This window comes from Chlamydotis macqueenii, chromosome Z, assembly GCF_036417535.1.
Source record: "Chlamydotis macqueenii isolate bChlMac1 chromosome Z, bChlMac1.mat, whole genome shotgun sequence".
NCBI lineage: Eukaryota > Metazoa > Chordata > Aves > Otidiformes > Otididae > Chlamydotis > Chlamydotis macqueenii.
The window spans coordinates 49,385,026-49,403,609 of NC_141593.1; the positions used below are offsets into that span (position 1 = coordinate 49,385,026).

An 18,584-nucleotide genomic window follows, 5' to 3' on the forward strand; every position below is an offset into this window, starting at 1 on the left:
AACAGCTTAGGTCTCCTGGGCAAAAGGATTAGCTAAGGGATGGCTTCAGGGCACACTACTGTTCCTGACAACACAGCAGGTAACCAGAAAGCAGCAGTGCTTCATGAAATGATGCTTTGTATCACTGAGCAGTCTGGGTGGTAGAGGTGGAGGCAGGTAAATTCAAACTGCAGTTTTGTCTCATGTGACAAAGTGAGCTCTTAAACTAATCGCCCTTTTAGGTTCAATACATGAATGAATGCATGCAATTAAAAAGCAAGATATGGGAGGAGTGATCTCTTCTGGGAAAAGATTGAGAATCACTAGCTTCATGGATAAAAGCTGTTTTCCTATGTGCAAAGCAAAATCATCACACCAACTGAAAACAGACAATGAAACAGTCACATTCAAAAGGATGCAAGAGTGCTTCCACTAATTTCTAGAAAAGTGTCACATACAACAGAGGATTTTAACTGCCATCCCCGATACTTGCAAATTATTCCGCCCTTTCTCACTCACACACAGTATAAGCTGAGCCATCTTCAGAATGAGAGGTCCTAGGTAAGGAACACTCAAAGCTGCATGCCAGCTCTGAGCATTCCCTTTGACTCACAGTGAAGCAGGACACTTTCAATGTAACCACCCCTTCAATGCTATCACAACAGTCCGTGCTAAAGGGAGAGGTGAACATTCAGTAAAACCAGTATGTTTAGGTTTCCTCCAAGACCTAGAGTTTGGAAAGCTAACCCAGCCACCCTTACAAAAATAGTGACATTTTTATGCTTTGGATGTTTTGACTACTGTATCACGGCTTTTCACTCCTCTCAGTGTCTCATCCTTACACTCTGAATATTGATATAAAATCACACAAGTTATTTTCTCTTATTTGAGGAAATAATTTGAAGCAGATTAAATATCCCCTCCACCATCTCAATCCACTAATTCTATTTATACTTCAATCTTACTGGTGCAAATAGAACACATCAAATACTCTGCAACAAATGTCTGCCAAGAGCCTGTATTACAACAGAGTCATCTCTGCTGCATGTGAAGCAAAACATCAGAATAAAATGCACAAAGTAGCTGCCACAGTCTTCTGAAGGTATCATACAATTTTCAGCCCCTTCTCCAGACTTAAGTCTCATCTCCCTGCCTCTTGAAACCATGGGAGAAACAGTATGTATTTGGCTCAGTACTCAGTATGCCAGCTATCTGCTACACAGTGGTGTTACTGGCTATAAATGTCAAAGAATCTGAAAGTGTCTATTCATCAGTTTAGAAATTTGCTGTACCATATGCCACTCCCAAAAGTTAAGTGGGCCTTGAATTAAATTTAGTATGGATTTTTAAGCTAGAAATAGGTTTGCCTTATGATGTCTCCTATTACAAGTTTTTTTTCACAGGGGGCGTGAGGAAATTTACAACCACTTCTGGAATTAACTATGATAAAACCAAGTTGAGAGAAATAGCAATTAAGTAAACTAGAGCTGAATGTATTTGAAAGATTGAGAACACACTAAGGGAACTGGGTGTTTTGTAACTGCTGGTTTAAAAGCAGTCAAGTTCATCACCTTCCTCACTCCGAACAAAGCAGGGAGTAGTTTACTGCTACGTAGAGCAGTAAATTCACTATAAATAGTACAAGCTTACACACATCCAGTACACTTACCAGAAAAATATGAAACAATAGAATACAATGTGCAACATACTAAACAAGTAAGATTAATCACCTCCTGGAACTGTTTATTCTTATGCTATATTCCTTCTAGTGGTTCGACTTGGGCATTACAACAGATCTTAACATTAAGAAACAGCATTACCAACTCCGATTGGTGATACTCTGACTTACACCTATTCTGAAGATGTATTATGAGATCACATGCTTAATCCCTTATTTTTGTAACCTGGCACGCTGGAGTTCAAACAGACACATTAAGGTAAAGGGGCAGAATATATAAAGAAGGGCTATTCTATGATTCTGTACTTATAATCCTTAGCCATACAGCAGTAAACCACTGGAGTTCAGGGCATAGTCCTTTAACACTGCTCAAACCAAGTTAAGATGTAAGAATAAGTTGGTAGTAAACAGATCACACTTTCCAGCTTCCCAAAATAAGAGATCTGTGTTTTACTGTATCCTGCACACAACTCCACATTAGGTTTTCTTTATTTAACCTGTCATCTCTACAGTAAATCCTTTAATCACAGAGGACAACGGGATTTTCCATGAACCATGAGGCTGGTTTAGTATGATGCAGGGTTTTTTAACCTTGTCTAAAGCATGACTGAACACAGTTGTCACAGAAACTAGCTTCTACTTAGAACACCACAATTGTCACTCAGGTTTCTTTTGATCACCTTCCACATCTCCTGCTATCTTTTGATCAGATCAGTTCATTCTTGCAGAAGAAAATACGTTCCTGACTCAACTTGCATTAAAGATGACCTGCTACTTGCATATCCAAATAAACTCATTCTGTTCTCAAAAATGCCCACTAAACAGCTACCTACTAAGGAAAAATGGACCCTCCTCCAGCTACTGACAATAGCTTGTTTTTACAAGTGTGGCCTCTCAAGAGCTGGTTATCAATTCTGTAGTCAGTCATCCCACCTACCAGCTTTTCACAGAAAATTAAATTACTGTGTTAATACACTGTCACTTCAGCGGCAACTGCTCAACATTTTCGTATTACAGGACAGAATGCCTTAACAGACCAGATATTCTTTAAAAACTACCTTTCCCACAAATTGGAATTACATTTTAAAACTCCTATGATTTTAACTTTCAAGCTATATTAAGAAATACAAGCCTAAAATTCCAGTTCTTGAACCTGTGTTCACTGAAACAGCTTTTCTCCTGGTACCTACAGAGGTTTAGTAATTGTTTACAACTGAAGAAAGTTTATCCATCACTGAAATTTAATTCCAGACCCTTAGTATTATTCAAGCAGTAGGTTCACCATATCTCATTGCTGCAGCATATTTTGAACAAATGCTGACACTACTACTAATTTATTTTTAGTGAGTTTAAAATTGTTTTTCACTCTAATTTCTTCATGTTTGCACTTTTTTTGCTCTCTCAACACAATTTTTCCAAATCCGTCATTTAAGAACATGCTCTCATTTGCCCTTTCTTCTCCAGTTACTAGTTATCATGTCCTTTCACTCACATTCACTCACTCATATCAAAAGCATAGCTATTAACATTCCTAACTTCCTTGCTAAAATTGATACCTAGATAGAATGCTAAAAGCTCAAGTACATACTTCCTTTCAGCTAAACACATAGAAAAGCTGTCATTTGAAAGGTAAACATAAAGGAACATGAAATGTTATCCCAAGTCCTCCACTTCCATAGCGGTCTTAAAGTCTGCACAGCAACGGAGAAATACCGGGAAATCACTGCATAACAGTAAACTGAAGAGAAGATGGGCCCATTTTCAGTATCTTTTCCCTATGTTGACAGAAAGCTACAGAAATGACATTAAAATAGCAGGTATGCTAAGACATTTACCAAGGTGCAAGTTATCAACCAAAATCAGAAAGAGTATGCATAAAACAATAAGTACTGAAGTCAGATGTCAAAGTATTTTCATTTTCTTTTGTACTTGCACAAATGTTACTAGCAACTGAACACTGACAGTGGTCTCCCTGAGGTTGTAGTTAAACATTTAGAGAGCAGAAATTCACATTTATGTATTTTCCAACTTCAATTTAATACATGAGTGTTCTCTCATGTAGAGATTGGAGCACCTCTGATATGAGGACAGGCTGAAGGTGCTGAAATTGTTTAACCTGGAGAAGAACTGAGACTGGGCAATCTTACTAACGTGTATAAATACTTAACGGGAAGAAATAAAGAAGATTGAGCCAGACTCTTCTCAGTGCTGCCCAGTAGAAGGACAAGAGACAATGAGCACAACTGAAACACAGGAAACTCCATTGAAGTAGTTTTTTCTGTAAGAGTAGTCAAACAATGGCACAGACTGCCCTTAGAACTTCTAGAGTCTGCATCTGAAATAATAAAAATCACCAAGGATATGGTCCTAAGTAGCCTGCTCTACTCAGGCCTGCTTTGAGCATGTCAACTGGACAATCTCTGCCTCGAGGGAGAGAGAGATTTTGGCTGAGATGATGCTCCACAGATCGGTATTGATCAAATCTTCTACTGAACAAAAAAATTATCATCTGTTGGGTAACCTCATGCAGGGACAAGAATAGAATCATAACTAGAAGCGGCATAAGACTGGCAACTACACAAGTGCACAAATACAACATACAGCTATTACTGTATCTACAGTACAGAACAAAAGTGCTGCAAAGGAAACAGCAAGTGGGATCTTCTCAGCAGAATCAACCACAGCTGGAATATAATGCTTAAATACATGGTAGAGAGGGCAATCAGTTGGCTAGCCTTTTATTTTAAGGAGGAAGCCCTCAACTCAGTCAGGCAAATGCTGCATCTTTTGGATCCAGTTTATCCATAAGCTACCACTGAAATCACATCACTTGGAGGCAGGGTCAACTAGACCAACTGTCGAACAAGGAGGGGCAACTCAAAACTGCATGCAATAAGGTCTGGGAAGAAAATTTTGAAAGTGAGCTCTGGTGAGAGACTGAGAGAAAGTAATGGACCAGTAGTCACCTAGGAAAGCGCAGAGCCCCAGTGTTGTTGGGCCTGTGAATGTGCTGCCAAGGGAAGGTGAGGACCACCATTCCTAACTACCTCCAATTTATAAGTGGGGGTCTATAGGGCTGGCCTCAGAGGACAGGCCTGGATTGCTCCATGCTGGACACAGTCAGCTCCCACAGACTCACTGCAGGACACAGCTGAGCCCCTCAGCCAAGATGGTGGCACCTCTGAGAAAACACAGGTGAGAAAGGCTAAAAAACACTGCACAGCAGCTATAAGAGGAGTGAAGAGTGTGACAAACAGCCCTGCAGACACCAAGGTCAGTGGAGAAGGAAGGGGAGGAGGTGCTACAGTTGCCAGAGCAGAGATTCCCCTATAGCCCCTGGAGAAGATCACAGTGGAGCAAATATCCACACTGCAGCCTGTGGAGGACTTCACGCAGGTGGACTTTCCCTGGATGAAGCTGCAGCCCATGAAGAGGAGCCCATGCAGCACCAGGCTCCTAGCAGGAGCTCAGCCCCTGGGAGACCCATGTTGGAGCAGCCTGTTCCTGAAGGACTGTATCCTGCAGAGACCTATGTTCTTGAAAGACTGTCCCATAGGAAGGATCCACACAGGAGCATGGGAACAGTGTGGGGATGAAAGAGCAGCAGAGAAGAGCTGTTACAGACCAACCACAACTCCCATCACTATGCAAATAACCCATGCGCTTTTCTTTGAAAGTCAGATTTACAAAGCAACATTTCCAGCTCTACTACGCCACCATTTTTGCAAAGGTCTCTTTAAAGAATGAGCATGCTTAGAGGCTCTATTTAGTAACACTTTGGAAATAACATGCTTAGGATGGAGACACAGAAAGACTGAATATATCACAAAGCTTTTTTGTTTAAAGATGAATAGGTTTTAAAATAAATGTGTGAGAAAAGGGCTTCACCAAGAATACATCAGAGAAATTAAATGAAACAAATAAGATTAGAGTATTACATAATGTACTCTGTAAGTATATTTTGAGAATGCATTCAGGTCAAGAAGGTCAAAGCTAGCCTCAGCTAGCATTTTAAGAACTTGCTGTACTATAACTTGACTTGCCCATTTCTCTTCCAAGGCTTACCTTTAAAATCCAAATACAATCAAAATAGCATTCTGCCATCTAAAAAGTAAGTTTGCAGGTGTTTCTGTACCCTCATTTCTAATGGCTCTCAGGAAACTCCTGAGAGAAGGAGAAAGAAACCTCCTAACAGAAGGTTAGCAATGCTAGAAATCCTCTCGCATCATAAATATTAACATGACATTATATAGGAAAATCTTGCTACTCGGTGTATTTGTATCTACAGTCACAAAACATGGAGCTAATTACAACAGCAGTCACACCAAATGGATCTATTAAGACACTAATCCACCTTGTCTAAGCTGAAAGACAAATGTACAAAGCAGTAGAAACTGTTGAGAAATAGAACACTAGAAGCACACTTACCTAAATTTAAGAAGTCTGAGCTAGAAGAAGGTGGAAGTGAACTGTGTGTGGAAGGAACTGTACTAGCTGTAGATGTTGACCTTGCATTAAGGAAGTCCCCAAAGAGGTCTGGACCAGATAGGACTTGATTCTCTGAACTTGACGACATTGTGAATGGATCAAAAGGATCAGCTAAAAAGAAGCAGAAAGCAAAATTATCTTTTGACAAATTTTAGAATAAGCAAAGTTGAAAAAGCCTTACTAGGGCACAGACAAAAAGTACAGTTCATGCTGGTAACTGCAGCAACTTTCTGAGAATTTTTTTTCAGCAAAGAGTCACCATCTGCCCCTTCGTCTAGACATCTGTACTTTTGTGCTGGTACAAACAGTATTTCAGCCATACACAATATGAAATATACAAATACACAAATATATGAAATACACAAAACCTTAGCAAGGCTGCATACATTCAACAGCATTGTTATTTTCATCCATCTAAGAAATCTTAAATTTGAGTGATCATCTTCATACAAACAGAAGAATTACATTTGTTCAATGCTCTCTAATGCTAAACCTCCAAATAATTTCCACAAAACAGACTATTAAACTACTAAAAATAATATCAAGTAAAACATTCATACTACCATTTTGACTTGAAGGCATTGGTGCCTCTGGCAGAAAGCGCATCAACTCAAGAATGGAAACCAACAGAAGCAAGGCTTTCAACAGGTCTCTAGTGATCACAATGAAGAAAAAACTACTTGGAAGAGTATTTATAGCCAGCATGGGGTAACATGTGACAGTTCGCTGGAATCACAGCTGGACATCTTCCCGTTTCTGCTGCCCTCTAGGGTCAAAATCCTCAAGAGCTCAGAGACTCCTGTCAGATTCACTGAGAAGCTAAAGAGAAGGAATAATCCTGCCATGGTGCCCTAGCACATCCTGAGGTGATGACCACATTGTACAGGACTAACTTCAAAAAACAAAACCTGGTTTGTCATCAAGCTATCTTACTATAGCATCACATGTACACAACACCTCAAGTACAAGTTTGATGTGCAAACTGAAATACAGTGGCCTAATATCCTCACTTCTGCAATTACCTTTCTCTTATCTAATTCAAAGTTGGAATTAGATACATACATGACTACTTCCAAGGTGTTTTATGGAGTAGATATAAGAACAGCATAGTTAAATAAAGACAAAATAATAAAGCTCCTCTTCTACAGACTTCTGCCTACATAAAAAAAAGTAAATTAAGGGACTCCTCATTGACCACAGCAACGAAGTTCAATACTGAATGGTATCAAAATAAATATTTGAAGTCACCTAAATGCTCTACAAAAACACTTCGCAGCTGTATGTAGATTAAAGCTTTTATTTCAAGTGAATTATCTTTGTGCAAATAAGCTAAACCTTGTAACAGTTTCCTAAATTATTTGACTAATATTCCCCAAAATTTTACTGTAACTTCAGTCAGAAAATTGCTATTCCCACAAATTTAGTCATGTGTCAAAGAGCCAAGTAGCCATGGTAAGAAGAAAAGAACCTTTAAATTAAAACATCTTGTTTTAAATATCAAATAGATAGCACTGTGTAACATTCTCTTTCAGGATTCAGACCTGCCAACATCAGTAAAACCAGCAAGGAAACACCTGTTTAGCGGTACTGTTGTCCTACTGATTTGAAGAGTAATCTATAAGACTGTCAATCGCCTAGTAGTTTTACATGTTTAAAACTAAAATCCCAAACAGACAGTTGACCTAAGCAACACAGCTCTGTACTGCATCTAATGCTACTGCTTTATGTAAAGCGCAAGAAAGCCTTAAGTTACTACAATACTATGCCTTAGTGACAGAAAGCAAGCTATGGATTATTTAAGAATACACAATCTCCTTTAAATTCAAAATTTGACACTTTAAATGGTTTAAAGGTAATACTATACTGGCACTGTAACAAAATATCTGGATAATATACAGACAGCAATTTGTCTCCTTCACACAGTAAAAACACCTATTCTATGCAGATTCTTGCTACAGACCAACAAGTCTTCAGTGCACAGTGAAAACATAGCAGTTGTTTTCTAAGCACAACGTAAGCAGCAGTTTTTATGTGTTGGCCAGTCAAAGAGTACTGATGTTAAATTTACGTACCTGAAGACATGACTGCTGCTGAACATGCACCCTGAGTAGCAGCTGGACACTGACTGCTGAAAAAGAAATCTGTTCCTTGTCCAAGAAGATCTGCAGTGGGCTCTTCTGAAATCTGTGATGCATTACCCACAAAAAGATTGTTCAACAAGTCTGCATTACTTGAAGAGTTTATTTCTGACATCGGTTGGGTTTGTTCTGGTGAAATATCAGAGTCTAGTCCCAGTAAGTCTACATGCTCTTCAGGAAGAGATTTTTGTAACAGTGCAGATGGAGCTTCAAAATCAGCTTCAAAAAGCAACTCTCCTTCTGGAGTAATAGAATCTTTTCCATCAACAATTGCTGCATTTTCTTCATCTGGAAATGCAGGGAATTCCTCATCTGAAGGATCACTCTCCTCTCTGTCACCTGATAGTTGAATATGATCGTTTTTAGATGAACTGTCCTCTACTTCACTTTCTGGACTTCTTCCTTCTAGAATAAGAAATAACAGCTTCAGATTACCAGGATTCTTCTGTCAACTAAGATAAAACAGACTTACATGGCAAGATCATATGAAATGGATCCTGAATTAATCAAAGCTCACAAAAGAATGCACGAAAAAATAAAAACTGTTGCCTACATGCAACATGTGTGCATGCAAAGGGGCAGCTAACTACCATACTTGCCACTTACAACTTAGAAGATCACTCAGTAACCACTGCTTCACTCAATGACAGAATCATAGAATGGTTGGCTTATTTAAAGGTCATCATTGTCGCCCTACAATGAGCAGGGACATCTCCAACACATCAGGTTGCTCAAAGCCCCATCCAATCTGTCTTTGAATGTTTCCAGGGATGGAGGACCTACCACCTCTCTGGGCAACCTGTTCCAGTGTTTCACCACCCTGATTGCAAAAAATTTCTTATGTCTAGTCTAAATCTACCTTCTTTTAGTTTAAAACCACTACCTCTCGTCATATTGCAACAGGTCCTGTCCCTGTCTTTCTTAGAAATCCCCTTTAAGTACTGGAAGGCCACAATAAGGTCTCCCCAGAACCTTCTCTTCTCCAGGCTGAATAACTCACACTCTCTCAGCCTTTCTTCATAGGAAAGGTGTTACATCCCTCCAATAATTTTTGTGGCCCTTCTCTGTACTTGCTCCAACAGGTCCAAGTCTTTCTTTTACTGAGGACCTCAAGGCTGGACACAGTACTCCAGGTGCAGTCTCACCAGATCAGAGTAGAGGGGTAGAATAATTTTTTTTTGATGCAGCCCAGTCTGCTTTCCGGGTCATGAGTGCACATTGTCCACTGATGTCCACCTTTTCATCCACTAGTACCCCAAAGTCCTTCTCAGCAGGGCTGCTCTCAATCCCTTCATTGCCTAGCCTGTACTGGTACCAGGGGTTGGCCCGACCCACGTGCAGGACCTTGCACTTGGCCTTGTTGAACTTCATGAGGTTTGCACAGGCCTGCCTCTCAAGCCTGTCAAGGTCCCTCTGGATGGCATAATGACCTAATAGCATTCAATGACAGTATAAGCAGTTACTGACATTTTTGCCAACATAGCAGAATCTAGAAAAATGAGTCGCACATCACTATAAATTTACATTTTCTCAGTCCTTACATACTGATGTGGACCTCACTGGCTAGTCTACTTTGTTTCCTCTGTTCCCCAGTCAACCTAAGTGGGGCTGTGGGAACACAGAAGCTTCCCTGCAGACCTTTAAGGTTAAGATTTTTGCAGAAAAAGAAAAAATCAGCTCGGCATTTAAGTTACACACAATACCAAAAACATTACTTGGTGTTCAACCAAATGAAGTGGAATGACCACTTGTGAACCTACAGACCTCACTCTTTAAATAGCATTTTCACATGGTCTGGTGAAACAGCGACTTTTGGTGCATAAAAAAAAAACGCTTAAGCAGTCACCAGAAGTTGTACAAGACAATGACACAACAAACAGTTAATTTAGAGAAAATCCAGTACCTTTCCAGTCCAGAGAATGAAAGAAGTTACTTGCATCAGTACTATTGCTGCATGGGGATTCTGTCTCAGTAGGTGCACTTTTTGAAGACTGCTCCAGCTGGGATGCTTCTGCTTCATATTGTGCAGTCGAACCTGGTTGTCTGGGCAGCTCCGGTTTCCCTATAAGGTAGATTTTTATGCCAGAACCCTTAGAGAGAAACGTCTAAAACTCAATCCTGGTCATAGGAGCTGGTATGTGACTGGCAGACTGACTGCTACAGTAAGACAAAACTATCACTCTGCAAAGGCAAATTCCTGCCCTCACATCCCATTTGAAATTAGCATTAACAAACTTGTTTCAACTGCAGAAGCTGGTAAGACTCTACTTTCAACCAGAACATTAAATTAAATCAGGCTTGTAGTAAAACACTCAAGCATTCTATTGACATTTGTAGGAACTGTAATTAACACGTCATTTGTACCAGCCATCCTTATAATATTAAAGAGCTATGAACAACATCTGCAGTAAAGAACAGAGTATCAGAAAAGAACAAATGCAGCTCTAGAAAAAAATCATAGTATAAAGGCAGATAAGAACATGGAGTTGTTAAACACCTCAAAGGAGATGTTTAACTGTGTGCTGCAATTAACTCTTCCTTACATTTCTTATTTTACTGAGATCAGATATTAAGAGACTCTTGTGTAAGACTGAGTTGGGCTGAGCTACCCACTGCTGTAGCGGCTCACAAAACGACGACTTCCTCAGGGCAAATAAGAAGACTCCCTAAATTAGTAAGTGTTCATCCACTGTTTGAAAAGAATGAGATAAATGTTTGGGAGACAGCTATTTGTCTAAATCTAAATACCAAACTGGTAGAGCACTTTCTCACCCTCCTTCCACATACTCATATGTAGTTTAGTGACACAGAAAAAAACAGTTTGCCTCAGAAAACACACATGAAAGATCACGATTAATGAAATAGTGTACATTCAATTTTAAGAAGGCAAGTTTTATAAAACCAGTTCATGGCACTTGCTCTTGTCCTATTCCCATCAGTTTTAAGAAATATTTTCAATGGAATTTGAAACTCTTATATTTAATTTATCAATTAGAAAATGAAAGTGATTTAAGTAAGAGTAATTTCTGCAGAGTCTCTCAATGAAACACTGTGCTCACAGTTTATATAGATTTAAAAAATCCTACTTAAGTTAAATAGAAAATTACTGAAATAATAATACAAACCAAACATATCCTGCTTAAAAAAGAAGATAAGATAGCAGCAACTGCTTTGTATCAAAAGAAATTTAATGAAGATGTACTATATTAAGAGTAGAGAGTAAGATCACATGTATGGTGTACTAAAATCACTACAATAATCTCCATTGTGCTTTTTATCCTGGAAGCACAGAGAAGGCTTAAGAGCCTTAATGAAAATGTCAAAGCTAATTACTGATATAATGAGAAGAAAGGTACTGAACAGCATTAACTGGAATTAATGCAGGAATCTACAGATGAAGTACAGAATTAGAATTTAAAAATTTAGTTGTCATATTAAAAAGTAGTGGTAGTATTAAAAATTAAACATGTAGGAAAAGTTGAGAAACTGAATTACAGCTTTACTTGGCTATATGTAAAAACCACATCAATAAAAACATTTTTAGTTAAAACCATTTGTGAGGAATGCTCAGATGAATAAGTGAAGTGATAATTGTGCCAGTTCAGGCAAATATAGTTCTTTCAAGATAGTCTGCCTACAAATCCTGCCTGCTACACTTCCATTTGCTAAAATCCTTACAAATAGCATATTCATAGCTTTGAAGCATGCAAATGTAAAGACAATGGAGGTAAGACAAGGATAATTATAACCAGGTATTGAAAGATAATTTATACTCCTTCATACAATGCAAATTTTTAAGTTATATTTACAAAAAAACCCACCCCCTAAATTTCTTCTAATTAAAGGAATGTCAGAAATGAAACAAAAGCCTCAAATACTAAATACATTACAAACTTTATCATGTTCTCTAGTTTTTCAAGAGATTACTTACCAAATTTTGATAAAATCTCTTGTTGTTCTTCTCGAGTGGAGAAAAGGATCTTGGGATTCAGTCCCTTGATATTCATGTTATCCCATGGTGGCTGTTCACAGCTAGGTCTATCTCTGGACTCCACCTCTACTTCCAGATTGACTTGAAATAAATCAGGATATTTTTCTTGTATGTCACAGGCATCCAGATCATACCTGCAAAGATGCATAAAAGTAGATTCTTAATACTGATGGCTAAGTAGATTAAATTCACTACAGTCCAAGAGAAAACTTCAAAGCAATTAGTATTATGCTTAAAACATGTGTATTTGTTTACTTTTTCCATATATTTTAAACAAGGGGTATTTTGCTGTAGAATTTTTTTTCTATCATGAACAAAACCTTCAGTTTCCTCAAGGTGAGAAACGAAAGAATCTTCTTCTTGCAATCAAAGTCATCTGCTTCCTATACCAACTATATTTCCTCCCCCCACCATATGTTTGTTTGGCAAGCTGACGAATTTCAAAGAAAATGTCTTCCAGTCTCCTACAGAAGAGTGTCAACATACTTGGCAAATTTCACTGTGGTGGCATTTCGGGGCACAAAACCTGTGTGGAACTGAATCTGAAACATCTTCATTGAAGCCATCTATTGGAAATAAGAAATACAGGGAAAATGCATAAATCCACCTGAACAACATGCACAGTGCTCTGCCTTTAATATAATGCAAAGTGTTTCCAGTATTAAAATATTTTTAAGTGTTTGTTTTGCTACCATTTCAGTTTAATTCCATGTATTTATCTTGAGAGATTTAAATACAGTTTAAGACAGAACATAGATAAATCTTTTACTATTAGAAACAAACCAGAAGACCTTGAAACACATACCTCATCACTAACCTCAAATAGACTATCAAAGTCTCTTGAATTATTTCCAGATCCTGTTCTAGAGGCTGAAACTGAAACCCTTATTACTGTTCTGAATAACATACACTCAGAAAAACTTGTGCAACACACTAATCAAGAAATGTATGTCACATATAAGGAGTCCATTCAGAACAGTTTTAAAAATAGTACATTTAAAAGAACACTTCATAAGACATACATAGAATTCTTTTTCCTGTGATACTTTGAGTCAACCATTCATCCCAGACAGAATTATAGGGCTTTTCCAAACTGATTCTCTATAATCATTCAACTTCCCAATTGTTTCTTCTGCTAACAGAAAAACTACTTTCCCATGCCTGATAAGCATGTCAGAATGCAGAAAATACTACTGTAGAAGATTCACATAGGTTTTGGTCATGCACAAATCCAAACTACAGCAAACTGAAATTCACAATATATTTGTTCCTTGGTTTTAGTTACAACACATGTGGAATAGTCTTGCTAGTACTTACAAAACAAGCCATACAGTAGAAGACTAGTAAATATGATATAATAAAATTGACCTATGAAAGCTTTCCTTGTAAATGAGCATTTACTGGACATCATAACGAGAAGTCAAGCAACAGGCAAAGCATTGCCAGCAGGTTGAGGGAGGTAATCTTTCCCCCTATGGAGCTCTGGTGAGGCCAGATCTGAGGCCCTGCGTCCAGTGCTGGGCTCCTCAGTACAAGAGGGACATGGACATACTGGAGAGAGTTTTCCTGATCCATCCATCCCTACCCTGAACTACATATGAAAACTTGAACACTCTAATAAATCAGTTTTCTTAATGCCTTGCAGAGCAAGGCACTTCCTATAAGATAAACTAAATCCTCTCTCACATTAACTGGGAGCAAGCAGGAAACATTCACAGTGTCTAGCTCTAAAGCACTTAACAGCAATATTGAAACGTGGTGGTAGATCTCCATAGGAGTTCTACAGAGAGCTTCAGTGGGCAATTTAGAGTATGTAACACTAAGGGCACATTGAATATTATTCCATCAAAGCTCCAAACCAAGATCATAAACACTGTTATGTGTTATAGCAGATGAGTGAGAAAATTCTAACATTTTCCAATTAGTGAATAAATGCTAGAGAAACAACAAAGAAACCCCATCATCAGTGAAACTGAGATTGCACAAGGACTATAAGCTAACTTTGGCTGAATTTTCCCCAGTTGTATGCCTTCACTGATGACCTTGAACCATTTTTGTGCATTAGAAAATCATTTTACTAAGCTTTCAGTTTTAGGATGTTCTGGAAGGTCTGGCCCATAGCACTCTGGGGACATTAAGAAAGTCTTGAATCTCTGCAACATCACAAGATTTAATACTCACCTTCCTACACACAAAGCAAAAAAAAAACAAAGGGAAAACTATTTGTTTCAGTAATAGTAGATATGTATGAATATGCTTGTTTGCCCCAAATGTACAGAAACTGAAGAACTCCTGGATCAATTTTCACAGTGCTCCAAGACATCCTAAACTTTGTGCTACCACTTCCCATCTTTTACATGGATCTCCTGGCTTAAGCCGAGTTACTCATCTGGAGAAAAAAATTTCTAAAGAAGCATGGTTTTTAAGATAGGCTTCATTACCAACTATTTTATGATCTTGCAATACATTTGCATCCATAGTTAAATTTAAAAAGGAAACATGCATTCTCCTTAGGAGAACAAAGAACAGTAAGAAAATTTGATATAAAAACTCAAACTGGCTCTAGAAATAGGATATACAGCCATATGGATTTTTCCAGTGTGTTTCATACAGGGAGTCTCTGGAAATTCCACTTTTCTATTGAGCAATATTTTTCCTTTGGTTGCTGTTTGCATGTACAGAATTAAAAAGTTCCTGCTTGTTGTACAACTAAACTGATAACAATCACTACTGCAAAAAAAAATGGCCAGAGGCACTCCATGTAAATATAGTAACTATCACCACTGAAGTAATTTCCAGAAATGCTTACCAGAACATCTACATGCAGAGCACTAAGAATGGACTTGAAAAGGCTGAATTCCCAAATACACAAAAACCTCACACATTTCTTTGAGTAAAGAATAGTAAATAAAGCCATGTACTTAATTAGATCACAAACAGAAGTATGATACAAAACTGCAACAAGAAAAAGCAAATCCTCTATGTAGGCTGTTAAATTTATCATTACCTTGGCTTGTAATCGGCCTCCTAGTGTTGACCTGGCATGATAGATCACAATGAGAACATCTCCCTGGACTGTTATACCTAGTGGAATTACTGCTTTTCCATCTTCAATTTTAAATTCCCTGGAAAAAAAAAAACAAAAAAAACACACAACTGCAGTTAATATAGTTAAGGAAAAAAAAAAAAAAAAAAAGAAAAAAAAAGAAGTGTATTACTTTGTTTAGTTTGGTTGGTCTCCAAGGCCTTCAATATTGACCCATAAAAATCTGCTTAAAGTTCTTACTACGGAATTAACTCTAGAACATTAAAACTTAAAAGCTGATCTAAAAATAACAAGATTAACCATTGCCTACAGCAGAGCAACAGATATTTAGACCAGTAGCTCTCAAATCAAGTATGGGAGAAACATGTCTTCAAGGAGCTGCTGGGAAATGCAAGAGAATATTATGAAGAAAGCTGTTCCAACGAAAGGTGCAGAGAGAAACTGTAGCTGCACTGATGCAATATGCTAGGACTGCCACTGAGGGATACTGGTAGAGAAAAAGAGGGGAAAATGCTATTATGATACCCCTGTAATTCAGCTGTTTCTGTTCCTACTCTCTTCAGTTTATTAAACTCCTTATGGGCTTGAATTTACAGGAAAGGTAGGACTTTGGTGTTCTCTCACCTTTCCTCTCTCTGTGACTATCTACGCCTAGTACTGCTTGTACCATTTGCAATTCCTGTGCTGTTTTACAAAAGCAGAGACCAAAGCTGCACAGGGGCTAATAAGCACTCCCCTTACAGCTACCACGCCTGAGGGATCCTTACTGTTTCCATGATGGAGACATGCTGTTCAGTTCAGTACATGTACACCAGGGATCAATCTTCTTAGTTTACACCACACTGAGAGCAAAGAGTCTTGCCCCCTCTGTCTCTCCATGTCCACTGTGCCACCCCACCATCACCCCCATTTTCTGCAGGAACAGATTAAGCTGCTATTGTAACCACTTTGTCTCCTCTCCATGATTTACCTCTGAAGATCGGATAAAAGGAGATGGAGAAGCTGTTCCACATATTAAAGCATTCTGCTCAACTGACACATACAAAATCATACTTTCTCCTCACACTAAGGGCTTCATATTTACTTTAGTCTAGAAAAATATAACATGCTGTTTTAGGGCAAATCATAAATTGTACTTACTTCATTTTGTCATATTCCTGGGAGGTAGTGGCTACTCTTTCATCTCCCACATAAATTTCACAAAAAGGCCTACAGCCATTACGCTGCTTACTGAAAAGAGGAACTGGAGTCATGACGATTGATCTGACAAGGATGGGCTTGCTGTGAGGAATAATGGGTTCTTCAGCCATCATGTCACACATGTATTCAATGTATCTGCCAAAACCAAAAGGTACTCATTTAGCCATAGAACCAAATTCTAAAATTGAACGAACACATAGGGAAGTTACTTCTGTTCATATCCAGCCACCGAGCAGTGACAAATGGTAACAATAAAACACTGCGAACACTTGACAGCACTTCCAGCAAACAGATTTTAAAATCTGCTAGAATTTCACAAAAGGAAAATGAATAGAAACATGGAGAAATATTTATGATCCCTAGCCAGCCTCTCAATTTAAGGACAGCAACACAGTTTCTGTACAAAAGCCAGCTGCTTCACAACAGAATATACTGCCCAAAAAATCTGACACAGCACTGCATATGAACTCATCTACACCTGTATCCCACGTTCCAGACAACTCTAGACATTGCCTTAGGTCTGCAGCTTTACGTACATTCACTTGTAAACAAATTTGCCACTCTTTCCAAAGCCCTTAAAACACCAGACTAGGAGAGCTATTTATTTCTTATCTTACACATAACTAACCAAAGTTGCACAGTAGTTCTAAAGCTAGTACTCAAAGTCTCCTAAAGGCTTTAAATTTATCCTCATTAATACAAGTTATCTTGTACAGGACTCATTAAATATACTCAAAGTAAATCTGTACAAGAGCATAATCTGTCATTTATACTAACTAATCCTTACTTCTCTCCTTTCTAAATCTAATCCTTTTTGTAGGAAACACCCTTACCACCAGTTACTTGCTACTGAGACTTCATTGTTTTAAGATCTATTAAATTAAATCAAATAATCAGTCTAAAACATTTGTCAAAGTATATGAAAGTCACCTCTGCATGCACTCTTAAAAAGCAGAGGGCATTCTCACCTAAAGAGAAAAGAACGACAGAAATAATCATTGGTCTTTCCACAGAACTTGCAGTGTTCTGACACAGTAAAATCTATCGAAATAAACTAGTAAACATGAAGTAAGTCTTACCTGTGGAAGATTGTTTTATACTTGAAAGAATTAAGTAAGGGCATAGCCTTGTTTTCATTCCTAACATTTTCTCTCTACAGGTGATACTTTCGGTAAGAACATGAGTAACACAAGGGCTCACAAAATTCAGAACTACTTTCTCTACTCACAATACATCCATTTTTCCAAGTATTTTGCTGTTCTAACACAGACACCATTGAAATAATTTGTCTTCCTAAAAAGCACCCTGCAAAAATTCACAATTGCTTAACTACTTGCTTCAACAGTACCCTACAAATAGACTGATACCGTACCTTTTATGAGAAGGCCAAATGCCAGGAGGACAGCGTTTCATACTGAACATATAAACTGCCGCTTCAGCAGTAGTGAAGAGACGACAGAAACACAGAAAAGAACAAACTACAACAGCAGATGCTGCTCTTCCATCCTACAAAAAAAAAAAGAGAATTGTAACTTTGTTATTAAACCTAGTGGAAAAAGCATTACAGAAGTTACTGAAGAATATGCTATCTCCTTATTTAATGTAATGAACTCCAAAGTCACTAGATTTGAAGTTTGTATCTGAATGTGAAATGTTTTCATTTGATTTCCACAAAATACAAAAGAAACTACACATTATTTGCTTGCTCAAATGTGAATAATTGCTTTAGCTTAACACTGTTTGAAGTTTTCAATTGATGTTTGTTACCTTACTATCACTAATACCCATTTTTAAGTTTGTTTCCAGACTGCCACCTGCAACTCCATTTCAATGCTGTTTTGCTATAACCATGGACTTCTGCTACAAAGAGAAGTCCTAAGATTTAGAAGAACTAAGCCACACTAAACTCTTTAATCTTTTTGACTGAAACTGCCCAAGATTAATATCTTCCCACAGATCTAAGGAAATTAAAACACTGAACCTCTTTCTGCAGGGATCACAGCTACACACGTCCCAGATTATCCCTACAGTATATAAGGCTGAAGATTCAGAAGAGATAATGGT

At 38.1% G+C, this 18,584-nt stretch overlaps 1 protein-coding gene across 3 annotated transcripts in view; it reads right to left on the minus strand.

Moving 5' to 3' along the window:
• Positions 1-18,584, minus strand: part of GAK (cyclin G associated kinase) — a 73,944-nt gene that overhangs the window by 12,469 nt on the left and 42,891 nt on the right. For all 3 annotated transcript variants that reach the window (XM_086770206.1, XM_086770207.1, XM_086770205.1), the window contains 8 exons: positions 17,893-18,026; positions 16,461-16,655; positions 15,282-15,399; positions 12,761-12,840; positions 12,215-12,408; positions 10,187-10,345; positions 8,218-8,688; positions 6,086-6,256 (listed from right to left, as the gene is read on the minus strand). In XM_086770206.1, coding sequence (XP_086626332.1) covers positions 6,086-6,256; positions 8,218-8,688; positions 10,187-10,345; positions 12,215-12,408; positions 12,761-12,840; positions 15,282-15,399; positions 16,461-16,655; positions 17,893-18,026 — 1,522 coding nt within the window. The remainder of the gene's footprint in view (positions 1-6,085; positions 6,257-8,217; positions 8,689-10,186; positions 10,346-12,214; positions 12,409-12,760; positions 12,841-15,281; positions 15,400-16,460; positions 16,656-17,892; positions 18,027-18,584) is intronic.